This window comes from Artemia franciscana, chromosome 5 (genome assembly GCF_032884065.1).
Source record: "Artemia franciscana chromosome 5, ASM3288406v1, whole genome shotgun sequence".
Classification (NCBI taxonomy): domain Eukaryota; kingdom Metazoa; phylum Arthropoda; class Branchiopoda; order Anostraca; family Artemiidae; genus Artemia; species Artemia franciscana.
The window spans coordinates 2,792,933-2,808,725 of record NC_088867.1 but is presented as its reverse complement, the minus strand read 5'-3'; the positions used below and the strand labels follow the sequence as shown (position 1 = coordinate 2,808,725).

The 15,793-nt window shown below is 32.7% G+C and overlaps 1 protein-coding gene across 1 annotated transcript in view; it reads left to right on the top strand.

Moving 5' to 3' along the window:
- Window positions 1-15,793, top strand: part of LOC136026876 (cytosol aminopeptidase-like) — an 85,867-nt gene that overhangs the window by 54,514 nt on the left and 15,560 nt on the right. Inside the window, exons 5-7 of the mRNA XM_065703665.1 lie at window positions 836-947; window positions 4,927-5,107; window positions 13,637-13,783. Of these exons, the coding sequence (XP_065559737.1) occupies window positions 836-947; window positions 4,927-5,107; window positions 13,637-13,783 (440 nt within the window). The remainder of the gene's footprint in view (window positions 1-835; window positions 948-4,926; window positions 5,108-13,636; window positions 13,784-15,793) is intronic.

Genomic DNA, 15,793 nt, shown 5'->3' with positions numbered 1-15,793 from the left:
TAAGTGTAAAGAGCGAGGTACTGACGAAAGGGTGAACCCCCTCATATACGTAATAGAAACATGAGAATACAGAAGTTCATTACGTAAGCTAATTTATGAGTTATGTATATCTTTTACTAATAAAAACATTTGCGAAAATTTAAAAGTTCTTGTTGCCTTTCTAAGTAACCAAAAAATCGGAGGGCAACTAGGCCTCCTCCCCCGCTCCCTTTTTTCACAAAACCATTCGATCAGAACTATGAGAAAGCCATTTAGCAAAAAAAAAAATGCAAATTTCATTTTAATTATTCCTCTGCGGAGAGCCAAAATCAAACATTCATTGATCCAAAAACATTAAGAAATTAAATAAAAAAATAAGTTTTTTTAAACGGAAAGTAAGGAGCGACATTAAAACTTAAAACCAACAGAAATTACTTACAACTGCTTCCTCATCAACCTCTCGCTCTTTACGCTAAAGTTTTTTACTGTTTTAAAAAGTAGAGTTAAGAGAAAAAGTAAAACTTTAGCGCAAAGAGCAGGGCGTTGATGAGGAAGCAGCGCCTTTCACATACGAAATAATTTCTGTTGGTTTTCAGTTTTAATGTCGCTCCTTACTTTCCATTAAAAAAACTTGTTTTTTCTTATTTAATATGTATAAGGCCTTCAACATAAATGCATACTAGTAGTCCTATGGGTAATGGCTCTATACAATCGAGGCATTTTTCCTTTCCAGTGAGGCAAGCGAGCATTGGGAAAGAGGCCTTAAACATAATATGTAAAAGGCCTTAAACATAAATATATACTAGTAGTCCTGAGGGTAATGGCTTTATACAATTGACGTATTTTTCCTTTCCAGTGAGGCAAGCGAGCAATGGGAAAGAGGCCTTAAACTTGGATCTGGTCAGAATCTGGCAAGATGGCTAATGGAAACTCCAGCTAACCATATGACTCCAACTATATTTGCCAAGGTAACTTTTTCACTTCACCTGTCTTCAATTTCTTTGATCCTGAACTAGTGGACAACTTGAGTTATGTGTTCTGTCTATTTTACTTTGACTTGGTTTAACTGAATCACCATGCCCAGATAGTGTCAGGAGAGTCCGCGTCAGCCAGATTTCCGGAGTAATTAGTAGTAGAGCATCCAACAGTGGAAAGTCCTTCTGATCAGCGGTGGTTTTAGAGGAGGGACAGAGGAGGCACTAACCCCGGGCGCATAAATTTTAGGGGCGCCAAATTTGAAATAAATAATCGAACGAGTATAATCATGTTGTATTTTTGAAATTTTATTTTATTAAAATAAACTAGAGGGCGCAGTTAATAAATGAAAATAATTAATAAAGTATTAATTAATCAATAAAGTATAAATAAACTAAAGAAATTTAGAAATTAATGAAATAATTAATAATAATTAAATGATTTAAATAATAAATTGAAAATGGATAGATATAGATATAGATGTTTTATTTTAGCCCACCATCAGAACAACAACATGGCGGAGTATAAAGAAAAAAAGTAAAAAGGAAAAAGAAAAAGGCGAAAAACAATACTTCAAGATTAAACGATTAGATTACATTCACGATATACATTCATAGCTCGTATATGACGTGCAACGGCAGGAAATCATAATGGTGCTCAAGGGCACCTTTTCTAGCATTAGTTTCCTGTTCTGCCATAGCTTCACGGGGATCTGGAATTTTATTCAAAATTTTTTAATTCAAAAGAAAAAAAAATTTATTCAAGAGAAATGAGTTTCTCTCGAGTAGCGGTATGCGCATCAAAAACTTCAAATATCTACAAAACACGGACCTAACTTTTAGTCTCTCTGTTTCTGTGAACCATTCCCAAAGCGGGGAAAAGTAAAGGACATGTGGTAATGCTACTGCTCTGTACATCCTCGCCAAAATTTGCCGATTGTAAGAATACTTCAGCGGGACTAGTTTAGCATAGCTCACTCACAGGTTAGACACAAGGGTATCAAAGAAAAGAGTTCTTGTAGTTTTCTTATCTCGGCCGTACGGATGACCTAAATATTTGAGTGAAGAAGACGGTGCGTTAATAGCACCATCTATGGATACAGTTGGTGCTGGTGCCTCTTGTTTCGCAGAGCTGAAAACCAGAAATTCAGTTTTCTGGCCTTTAACTTGTAGACCAATAACACTATAACCAGATACAAGCTCATCTAAGTTATCCTGCAGTACACTCAATGAGAAACTCAACATAAGTAAATCATCAGCATAGCTTATTAAACTCAAATCACAAGTATCAAATCCTAGCCCGCCAGAAATTTTAACGTGTTAAATAATATCGGACTTAAGAGGGAACCTTGTCGAAGTCCTCTCTTTAGTTTAACTGGCTCACTGAGTTTTTCAAGCCCAAGTTTCACTCTTATATAGTTATTAGAGTACCAAAATGATAACATAGCTACTATATGGGTGTTCACACCGGCATCTAGCAAGGTGTGGAACACATCAGACTGGGTTACTGAATCAAATGCAGCGGAAATGTCAACACTACAATGTACGGATAACTCAAGTGAATCAGCCTTGGCAAGAATGCGCTTTAGAAGTCTATGGGATAGAAGTCTGTAGAAGTATCATACACTTCGATATAAATTCGCGAAGGACCAATTTAATAAAATATAAATTATGAAGTAACCAATTGAAAATAATTTGGTTAGTAATGAAAATTGTGTTTCAATTCTGCCAGAAAATTTTAAGGGAGAAAGGGGGGGGGGCTAATTAACATTTTTCCCGGGCGCAAGAGAGGCCAGAATTGTCACTGAATTTCTTGTTGCTTTTGCTTTACAGGAAATTTGCCCTTCCTCATAGATCTTCGAATTAGGTTGACTGGGCTTAGGCCGAACAACATATTGTGTCCTACGTCCTTTGCTGAATCCTGACCTGAAACAAGAGGAAGAAATGAAAAAGTGAAAAAGAAAGAAGAGCCTGTGTAGTATATATATAATTAATGTGTGTAATAAATGTATAAGCGTTGTAATTTATGAAAATGAAGGGAGGCAAATGAAGGAAAGTGAGCTGGGAAAATTTGTTAAACAAAGAGAAAATCAAAATGTAAAAAAAAAATTAAAACTAATTTGGATCAACTCCAACAGCGATGAAGCAAATAAAAAATAGGGTGAATAACAAAAGGACGCAAAATTAGGGTCAAAATGAAAAAATGGAAAAAAGGAAAATGAAAAAGTGAAAAAAAGAAGAGCCTGTGTAGTATATATATAACTGATGTGTGCAAGTAATGTATAAGTTTTGTGATATATGAAAAGGAAGTGAGGCAAATGATGGAAAGTGAACTGAGGAAATTAGTTAAGCAAAGAGGAAATCAAAACGTAAAAATAAAATTAAAACTAATTTGGATCAACTCCAACAGCTATGAAGAAAATAAAATATTGGGTGAATAACAAAATGACGCAAAATTAGGGTTAAATATCACTTGTTGCAAAGTATAAAGTCGAAAGCGTATATAATCGTTGCCATGCTCTACAGTCAATACGTCTTCTAATGCTCTACAGGATAAAAAAAAAGAATTTTTCTAGAGAAAATGTTTCTAACTCAGCATATGGTTCGATGCTTATTTTGGTGCATTTAAAAATTCTGGTATATTAGTAGCTGGAATCTGAATTTTACATCTTGCAGGTAATAGAAACATAAATAACAAAAGATTTGGCCATATTATATCTGTTTTTTTTTTCCTGCTAAAATCCTACCCCAGTAATCTTGCATCGTTTTTCTAATATTTTTGTTTTTTGCTTTATCAAAGCTCTAGTTGCTAGAGTTGGAGCTCCCTGATATTAGTCAAAATTATTCCAGTTGAATTGGACATTGAACTCAGAACTTTGACGAAATTCTTAAGTCCCTACACCAATGATCAGGGAAGAATGAGTAAAGATTTTCTTAAACAATACCTGAAAAGTAAGATCAGGGTCCTCAGGTTTTCTTTAACGTTGTTTTCTGTCAAAAATATACGGTCTTAGCTGATAAAAACGGGCATATTGTTTCTTTCTTCGAAATAAAATAAAAAACTGACCGTTTGTTAGTATTTACAGTATGTAAATAGTATATTCACATTTTATGTTCAGGATGCTTAAAAAACGTCTGATAAATCAGGTACCGTAGCAGCTAGAATGGGAACTGTAGGTATTTCTGCGTGCAATAAAAACACATATGGGAATATATTTGTTATTATTTTTTTTTCTGAAATATAAAACGAAAGAAACAAATAAATTATTTTTATTAATAACGAAAAAAAAATATTAAAAAAAAAGAAATAGCGAAAATAGCGACTGAAAATAGCGAATGAACTTCGTTGAAGTAATGATGCTAGGGCTGTTCCAAAGAAGTTTTTTAAAACACATTTATTAGTTTTAATTCTCACATTTTAATGTAAGTTTATATATATATATATATATATATACATATATATATATATACACACACACACGCATATATATATATATATATATATATATATATATGTATATATATATATATATAGATATATATATATATATATATATATATATATATATATATATATATATATATATATATATATATATATATATATATGTATATGTATATATATATATATATATATATATATATATATATATATATATATATATATATATATATATATACATATATATTATATATAAACTTACATTAGAATATGAGAAAATATATGATATATATATATATATATATATATATATATATATATATATATATATATATATATATATATATATATATATATATATATATATATATATATATATATATATATATATATATATATATATATATATATATATATATATACCGCCCTTGGATATTGGGTCGGAATATTCACAGAATTGATTTCCACTATCTTGAAAAGATTTTCCCTATTGTTTCTACTTTGTGTTTATTTGAATAAATATATTTACAGCATGCCTTAGAAATGCTTGGTAAATCAGGCATTGGAGTAGATGTTCACGATAAGGCCTGGGCCGAAAGAAATAAGATGGGATCTTTTCTTAGCGTTGGCCGAGGATCTGATGAGCCATCTCTGTTTCTCGAATTATCCTATATGGCAGGGGAAAAGAACAGCAAGCCTGTAGCCTTAGTTGGTAATATTTTTATTTATTTTTAATCTGGGTAGAAATTAGTCGAATGTTCCGCTTTTCTACAATTAATGTACTGCTGGAATTTCTTCTGGATGGTGTCTCTCAGGTCAAGGAGCAATTGAAGGACTCGAAAAGACTTGTTGAGAGGTAATTGAAAGTCATCTGAAAGCATCTGAAACGGCGAGGATATTCAAAAATCTTTCCGATACTTCTTGATCGGATAGCATTGATTTTACTTGATAGCATTTTGGCCCTATTTGGGACCAAAATTTCTGTTTTATGACACAAAGTGCCAGAAACCGGTACTTTGCTTCAGGGTGATCTGAAAATAGCAGGGTATAAATATACCTTACCAATGAAACCCTACTATAAAATATACCTTAACAATGATTTTATACCGATTTGATATCTCTGAACTTTCACTTGATAATATTTTTTTTTATATATTTCTATATTCATTTTTTTACATATCACTTTTTAATATTTTTTCTTGATAATATTTTTTCACTTGGTAATATTTTTTTTTTACTCTGGGTAGAAATTAGAAGTTTTTCCTTATAGTTTTTCTTTGCAAGTGAGTGTTGGTTGTCCCATGTCCAGCACAAAGAAAGTTGAATATGGTGTTCCGCAGGGGGGCTTTACTCGGTCCAACGTTTTTTAAAAATCTTTACTAACGATTCGTTCGAAGCCATGGAGGGTTTATCGATCTGGTTTTTCTGTCAGTGTAATTATAAACTTAGTTATAGCACTGTTTGCAAATGATGTGCATTTTGAAATGGCATTGATGACGGAACTGAAACTCTGGAGAAGTAAAATTGTATGAGTGAAACTGAAATATGGACTATGGCTGTGGACTGAAATATGGACTATGGCTATGGCTGGAAATATGGCGGACAAATTAATGTTTTATAACACGGGATCACAATATCTAATTTACACCAAAGAGTATGGGTAACTTAAACGAATGGAAACTCGCACTAGTGTCAATAAAACAACTCTCAACGCCATCTAACGTTTGACTATACCAGGTATTTTTTCAGTATAATAACACAAATAATTAAGTGAGTTTGTGTGGTTGGTAAAATTAGTGTAGTTATAAGTATCTGAACTCAATCCCTGACGGAATATCGATTACAAAGTTCGAAAAAAAATGCCAAGTGTTGCCAAATGCTCGATGGCGTTGAGGGTTGTTCTGTCAACACTAGCGCCAGTTTCCACTCTTATAAGTCACCTATACTCTTTGGGTTACACAAGAAACCCCAACTACTATCCATGGTTTTATAAACTAAGAATTTGCAACACTTGAACTGGACGAGTATAGTTCGTTAAATACCTTGGTGCCGTTATAGATGGATACCTAAGTTAGAAACTCCTCCTGGAGCTAATTTGCAGTAAAGTTGCAAGGAAGGTCCGAATTATGAGAAAGCTAAAGAAGATTTTCTCCAGTAACGTAATAAGGTCTCTATCTATCTTTACTCTAACAGTACATTATCCTAGTAAAGAGAACATTCCCAACCTATTAACATCTACTTCATGCGACAAAGAGTTGAGCGATTAGAGTGCTTTCTGGTGATAAAAAAGGGGGATCAGTGAGACAGGACTATGTTTAAAGACTCTTCTGTAGAGTATCTAACTTTTACTCAGCGTTATTTCTGTTTGAATATCAGCGTGGATTATTGTCATAATGCTTCAGAGATGTGTTCATGGCTGGAGGTATGTTCATGGTGTGTTCAGGTATGTTCGGGGTATCTTCTATGTGGAGTATCTAACTTTTACTCAGCGTTTTTTTTCTGTTTGAATATCAGCGTGGATTATTGTGATAATGCTTCAGAGATGTGTTCATGGCTGGAGGTATGTTCATGGTGTGTTCAGGTATGTTCGTGGTATCTTCTATGTGGAGTATCTAACTTTTACTCAGCGTTATTTCTATTTGAATATCAGCGTAGATTATTGTCATAATGCTTCAGAGATGTGTTCATGGCTGGAGGTATGTTCATGGTGTGTTCAGGTATGTTCGTGGTATCTTCTATGTGGAGTATCTAACTTTTACTCAGCGTTATTTCTGTTTGAATATCAGCGTAGATTAAGTCATAATGCTTCAGAGATGTGTTCATGGCTGGAGGTATGTTCATGGTGTGTTCAGGTATGTTCGTGGTATCTTCTATGTGGAGTATCTAACTTTTACTCAGCGTTATTTCTGTTTGAATATCAGCGTAGATTATTGTCATAATGCTTCAGAGATGTGTTCATGGCTGGAGGTATGTTCATGGTGTGTTCAGGTATGTTCGTGGTATCTTCTATGTGGAGTATCTAACTTTTACTCAGCGTTATTTCTGTTTGAATATCAGCGTAGATTATTGTCATAATGCTTCAGAGATGTGTTCATGGCTGGAGGTATGTTCATGGTGTGTTCAGGTATGTTCGTGGTATCTTCTATGTGGAGTATCTAACTTTTACTCAGCGTTATTTCTGTTTGAATATCAGCGTGGATTATTGTCATAATGCTTCAGAGATGTGTTCATGGCTGGAGGTATGTTCATGGTGTGTTCAGGTTTGTTCGGGGTATCTTCTATGTGGAGTATCTAACTTTTACTCAGCGTTATTTCTGTTTCAATATCAGTGTAGATTATTGTGATAATGCTTCAGAGATGTGTTCATGGCTGGAGGTATGTTCATGGTGTGTTCAGGTATGTTCGTAGTATCTTCTATGTGGAGTATCTAACTTTTACTCAGCGTTATTTCTGTTTGAATATCAGCGTAGATTAAGTCATAATGCTTCAGAGATGTGTTCATGGTTGGAGGTATGTTCATGGTGTGTTCAGGTATGTTCGTGGTATCTTCTATGTGGAGTATCTAACTTTTACTCAGCGTTATTTCTGTTTGAATATCAGCGTAGATTATTGTCATAATGCTTCAGAGATGTGTTCATGGCTGGAGGTATGTTCATGGTGTGTTCAGGTATGTTCGTGGTATCTTCTATGTGGAGTATCTAACTTTTACTCAGCGTTATTTCTGTTTGAATATCAGCGTAGATTATTGTCATAATGCTTCAGAGATGTGTTCATGGCTGGAGGTATGTTCATGGTGTGTTCAGGTATGTTCGTGGTATCTTCTATGTGGAGTATCTAACTTTTACTCAGCGTTATTTCTGTTTGAATATCAGCGTAGATTATTGTCATAATGCTTCAGAGATGTGTTCATGGCTGGAGGTATGTTCATGGTGTGTTCAGGTATGTTCGTGGTATCTTCTATGTGGAGTATCTAACTTTTACTCAGCGTTATTTCTGTTTGAATATCAGCGTGGATTATTGTCATAATGCTTCAGAGATGTGTTCATGGCTGGAGGTATGTTCATGGTGTGTTCAGGTTTGTTCGGGGTATCTTCTATGTGGAGTATCTAACTTTTACTCAGCGTTATTTCTGTTTGAATATCAGCTTGGATTATTGTCACTATGCTTCTGAGATATGTTCATGGCTGGAGGTATGTTCATGGTATGTTCAGGTATGTTCTTGGGGTTTCTTTTGTGAAATATCTAATTTTTAATCAGCGGTATTTTTGTTTGAATTTCAGCGTGGATTATTGTCACAATGCTTTAGAGGTATGTTCATGGCTATAGGTATGTCCATGGTGTGTTCAGGTATGTTCGTGGCCTCTCTTATGTGTAGTATATAATTTTTAATCAGCGGTATTTGTGTTTGAATATCAGCATGGATTATCGTCATATTGCTTCAGACGTATATCCATGGCTCGAAATAATCACCACGAACGGCTGGAATTAATATCCACGAACGTTCATCCTTATTCAATCTCATTTGGGAGAAACAATCAATTTTAATTTAACACTCACTCAATGTTATTTGGGAACAACCCAAATAAAACATCCTCATGCTGTAATTCGAAGGTACTTCTTCTTCTATTCGTCCATTTCGCCCTGTTGAGCTTGGGTGTTTTTAGTTTACCAAGTGAGTTAATTAACAGAGAAAATGAAGCTAGTTTGAGGATTAGGCTAATATTTTGCGTTGATGAGTATACTATTTCTTAGATTTTTTTTTTCTCATGGAATTTCTTTTTATAGAGGTAGTGAGAGAACGGTGATCTTTTTTAAGCTTGACACCAATTTGGGTAAGGCTAAATTCATATTATTATTTACGCTAAATAATAGTATTTAAAAAAATAATAGTATTTAAAAGTAACAGAATTAATTTTCAGTTTTCTTTTTCTTCTTTATTTTTCAGACGTCATATGCAAACCCTCAATACAAAAATACATACAACTTATTTTTATATATAGATAAGATATAATCTGGCGTAACAGACATAGTGTAACAGACATAAAAGACAGACAACTTATTTTTATATATATATAGATTTTTATATATATATAGATACAGTTTCTTCTTTAGTTTTTTTTTCTTTTTTAGTTTTTTCTTTTTTTTAGTTTCTTCTTTTTATTGATTTGTTTTCTTCAATTTGTCAATGTTCATTCTAACATTGACACTTGGAAAAATCTTTACGTGCCAAGCATGCTAAAGCTCCAACAATTTATATTAAACCTCAAAATTTGGGGTAGGCCTATCTGTTTTAAGGTTTTTGAATTACTTTAATCTATTGTCAAAATATATTGAAATATTTGTGCAATTCCCAGTTTTTTTTTAGTTTTTTCTTTTTTTTAGTTTTTTAGCTGTTTTTTAGTTTTTTTTTAGTTTTTTATCTTTTTCATTTTTTTACGTTTTTTCTTTTTAGGTTTTTCCTTTTTTAATTTTTTTTAATTTTTATTTTAGTTTTTCTTTTTAGTTTTTTTAGTTTTTTACCATTTTTCTTTTTTTCGAATTACTTTAATCTATTGTCAAAATATTTCGAAATATTTATGCAATTTCCAGTTTTTACATTCTAGTTTGTTTTCTTTTATATATATAGAAGATATAATCTGGCGTAACGGACAGACAACTTATTTATATATATATATATATATATATATATATATATATATATATATATATATATATATATCTATATATATAAAAATAAGTTGTCTGTCTGTCTGTGGATGGATCAGGTGACGTCATGTTTGTTCGCATATGACGTCTGAATTATTTCACACTAATACAAAAGAAGAAAAAAACTAAAAAAGGTAAAAACTACAAAAAAAAACTAAAAAGAAAAAAAAACTAAAAAAGCTAAAAAACTAAAAAAAATAAAAAAAGGTAAAAATCTAATAACTAAAAAAAACTGAAAAAAATAAAAAAAGGCAAAAACTACAAAAAAAATAAAAACTAATAAAAAAACTAAAAAAGCTAAAAAACTAAAAAAACTAAAAAAAACTAAAAAAAGGTAAAAAACTAAAAAAAACTAAAAACTAAAAAAGAAAAAAACTAAAAAAAAGGAAAAAACTGAAAAATAAAAGAGAAAAAGAAAACTAAAAAAATATGAATAAATATATATAAAAATAAGTTGTTTGTGGGTTATGTCTGTCTGTCTGTCTGTCGAGTGACGTCGTGTTTGTCCGCATATGACGTCTGAATTATTTCACACTAATACAAAAGAAGAAAAAAAACTAAAAAAGGTAAAAACTACAAAAAAAACTAAAAAGAAAAAAAACTTAAAAAGCTAAAAAACTAAAAAAAACTAAAAAAAGGTAAAAAACTAAAAACTAAAAAAAACTGAAAAAACTAAAAAAAGGCAAAAACTAAAAAAAAACTAAAAACTAATAAAAAAACTAAAAAAGCTAAAAAACTAAAAAAAATAAAAAAACTAAAAAAAGGTAAAAAACAAAAAAAAACTAAAAACTAAAAAAGAAAAAACTAAAAAAAAGGAAAAAACTGAAAAATAAGAGAAAATGAAAACTAAAAAAATATTAATAAATATAAAAAATATAAATATAAATATAATATAAATTAGCAATCAACAAAGCACCGAGACACAAATGACGACCGGGACACAGGGAGTATAAATGACGACCAGGACATAAGTAAAAAAAAAAACTAAAAAAACTAAAAAAATGGTAAAAACTACAAAAAAACTAAAAACTAATAAAAAAAACTAAAAAATCTAAAAATCTAAATAAACTAAAAAAGAAAAAAAAGAAAAAAGGAAAAAAATAAAGGAGAAAAACAAAATTAAAAAACGAATGTATATACAGACCGGGACACCGGGATACAAATGACGACCGGGACACAGGGAATATAAATGACGACCGGGACACAGGGACACAACTACAATGGGGACGCCGGGGGGCACAGGGGGATATAAATGACGACCGGGACACCGGGACACAAGGAATATAAATGACGCCCGGGACACTCAAAGAGAAATCACAGACTGGAACACCGGGACACAAATGACGACCGGGACACAGGGAATATAAATGACGACCGGGACACAGGGACATAACTACAAAGGGGACGCCGGGGTGCACAGGGGGATATATAAATGACGATGGCGACTCAGGGAATGGTCGATTAGCAATAACCATCAACAAAGCTCAAGGGCAATCATTAGAATCATGAGGTATAGATCTGAATACGGATTGTTTTCCCATGGACCATTATATGTTGCATGTTCAAGAGTCGGTAAACCTGACAATCTATTTATATGCACAGACAATGGGACAGCAAAGAATGTTGTATATTCGCAAGTTTTACGTAGTTAAAAACATATATATATATATATATATATATATATATATATATATATATATATATATATATATATATATATATATATATATATATATATATATATATATATATATATCTATATTCACAGGTGGGACATAGGGACACAACTACAATGGCGCGTAACTAATATGGCGCGTAACGACTTACGCGCGCGGGGGGGCTTGGGGGGGGCGCGAAGCGCCCCCACCAACTAGGTGTTGGGGTGGCGCGAAGCGCCACCCCAACAGCTAGTATATATATATATATATATATATATATATATATATATATATATATATATATATGTATACTAAATAGATAAATTATCAGCAATTACATGTATAAATAAATGAATATAGTAATATAATGTAATATAAAAAAAGACTAATATAATTTTGTGAAATAGAATTTATTTCAGTAAAATAGGATTAATAAAAATAAAACAAAATTTAGGGGCAACTCTCTTATAAATATACTGTGAAAGATAAATAAAACGAAGCAGTTGGAAATAACAAGCAAGAAACGGTAAATAGAGAATTGCTTTGTTCAGCACTGAGTCTTTTCCGTATGAAGGACAAAAGAACCGAATCGTGATTGGTTGCTTAAGGGAATCAGCTCTTTATCAGCAGGCCTTTATTATGCCTATCGCTTGCTAATTGGGACTCTTACTACCTAAATTGCAAGTCAAGCTCCTTTTTACTTATTGCCCCGAAGTGCGTCCTTTGTGGAATTTTTCTTTAGTTTCAAAATATAAACAATTTTTTTCGAAACGAGTAGCAGCATTTGCAAACGGTGTCTCTATTTTAACAAATACTAGGTGCAGTCGCAAAAATTGATTACGAAAATTAGTGGTGAATGGCTCAGATTTGTTCGTCCACTTTGGAGAAACAAAAGACTATATGGCAATGCTGTCTGCATAGAATTAAGGATAAAAAAAACTAATATGTGTACTTTGTAATCATTATGTGTCCTGAAGTTTAGTAGGCTAGAATTCAAAATATTTTTATTTAAAATTATAACCATCTGTTTACCGGCCGTTATCTGGTATTTTACGTTAAAATAGTTTTAAGCCAGAGAGGCCGTTAGCCATCAGAGGCCATTAGCTGGTATATTACGTTATGTTTGTATTATAAGACATGTTTAATACGTTCCTTTTGAGTGTTCAGGGAATAATTTTTTTTTCGCATTACTACGAACTTACCGTTTACACTAAAGTAACGAATAATTTCGGTAGTGTATCTATGGGCATAAGTGGTTGTTACCTTTCATTTTTTCAAGCATCTCATTTTCATCATATTGAGTTTATTTTTAGGTGTCAGTTCACTAAAGTAGGGATCCTGTAGAACTGTTTCAAATATTTTATGTGAAGACGTTCCCGAAACGTGTTTCGGGTGTTGCTTTTTGCCCTCCCCCACCCCACTAGAAATATGCGCCTTTGTATAGGCTGAAGCAAACATGTCCAGGCATCTTTTATACTGTCGCTTGAGTATAAATAAAACCATGATTGTCATTTAAAGAAAATAGCCGCTGAAAAACTTACAGCCCTCCCAACTGCCCCCCCCCCAAAAAAAAAGCTGTATTTTTTTATCTACCTCGTACCTAGGAATGTGGCATAAGTAGTATCCAGAATAGGCAAAGTATAGATATCATTTAAAGATGCACTGAATTAGAAATTTATGCTGCTATCAATCTCCCGCCCTTAAAATGTAGTTGCACTTGAAATATATAGATGGCATGTAAAAAACCATGGACTGGGTCTAGGAAAATCACGCGGCTTACCTAAGATATTGTTTACTGGGGTCCCTTGTTATTGCCTACCTCAAAAGTTTTGATGAGCTAAAAATAATAGAATAAATGACTTTAATTCATGTCTTAGGGAAAGGTGTTACCTTTGACAGCGGTGGCATATCAATTAAGCCTTCTGCAGGGATGGACGCAATGCGTGGTGATATGGGTGGCGCTGCATGTACCTTTGCTGCAATTAAAACGATTGCCTCTCTGAATCTTCCTGTTAATGTCAAAGGTAAGTGAGATAATAAAATTAATAATTAGATATATTAGTCTATGTTTTGTTGAAGATACTGCTTTTAGGCACGTTGCCTTTGTCCACTTCTTGCTGTCATTTTAACAAATCGGCTGATTTCAAATCGGCTAAATTAACACATTTAGACTCTGATGATGCAACTATGATCATATGAATAAAAATAGTACCTCCTTAGCCATTTCTGGTGCATAGTGCCCTTAGAGTTTTTTGTGGGAATCTATAACCGACGGGTCCCCTTCCTCGTTGGCACAAAGCCAGCTGGGATTGAACCCCGGTATGATGCAAGAAACGATACTTTATATTGATGCCTATGTGAGATACGATATAAAAATTATAGTAATGCCAACATCACCAATGATCACAAAAATATGATCGTTGTGACTTTATTTTGGCGTTGAGTTGTCTTTTTAAATTAAACAGCTCATAGACAGTAACCTTTAAAAAAAAGTAAATAAATATAAAAAACAAAGGAAAAACAAAAAAATTCATTTTTCTCTTCAAATCAGATGTAGTTGAATCTGTATCCTAGTAATACTGTATTCTGGCTATTCACATCATGAAGTTCGCAAATCGAAGCCCACGCACCCCACACTTGGGGTTCGCACCCCACGCCACTTGGCAGACTGCTCCAAATACTGATGATCGACCTGGCTAAAGTATGTTTCCTTCCGTAAGTTCCATGTAATTTCTTCATTAATTTTATAAAAAAATAATAATTAGATTATTCATTTCAACATATACGTAAATGTTTTCCCTTCTGTTTATAGAAAAAAATGAGAACAAAAATGTGACTGAAAATGGCACTTGTCTTTGGCAATCATAAAAAATCATGGTGTTTACCACGAACATGTAAGTGCAGTGGCGCTATTTTGTCAAAATTGTGGGGGGGGGGGGGTAAGTTAGAGCCGATTTTCCCAAGTCAAGTGAAAATGACAGTAAAAAATGGAAAATGAGACATATAGTACCATAAAGGTAAAGATATACAAAAAAACTGATCTGTTTCTGTGGATACTTAAATTATGTAGGTCTGTTTTGGTCTTGTAAAGACTTTTGAAGACACTAAATTTCAGCTGGGGTCTGGGGAGGCAGATGCTCTCACTGTCCCATGGCAAATTACGCCCCTGTTCTAGTGGTTTACAATTTGTAACAAAACCTAGTAAATGTAAGTCATTCAGTAACCAAAACAGTGATAAAAAGAAAAATTTTTAAAAGGTCAGTCTTGTAGACTGACCTTGTAGGCGTTTAGAAACTACCTGCGACGACTTTTTTCGGCCTATTATTACACATTATTCTATTATTATTATTTTTACCTATTATTCATATCTATTCTTTTCTTAAACTCCATGTAACGTCGAGTAGTTTTTCATTTATGCAACTGACAACAGGTCCGTGATAAATTAACAAAAATGCCATATTTGTATTCCAATATCTAAGTTTTCCTTTCTGCTTTTATGGAATTGGCGGCAAATACGACACTTAACGACGAGAAAAGGAGAAAATACTGATATTAAAAATGGTACATACCTTTGACAATCATAAAAATTTTGGCGTTTACCTAGAACATCTAAACCAGTTGTTAATTGAGGTTTGGTTTCCAATTTGTAACCAATCTGTTAAACGTAAAACATTCAAAGACCCAATTGAAAACAGTGGTAAAAAAAGAGGTTTTTTGAAAAGCCACGTCATGTAGAAAACTGGAGAGAACTGCTGGACGTTTTCAAACTACCTGTGACAACTTTCATCGACACTTTGTAATATTCCTGGTTTTGTTGCGAAATATTGAGCGCTCTAATAGTGAACGTTTGTTGAACGTTGGACGTTCTCTAATGTTTAGCAAAATAAAGAGGGAAAGCGTAAATTTTCGGAAAAGTCCTATTTTGGTTTTACATATAGAGCATTTCTTGGTTAAATTTTACTTTTAGATGATTAGATGATTCCCTATTGATTCTGGAAAACTGAACCCCTCTTATCCAAGGAAATAAAGAAATT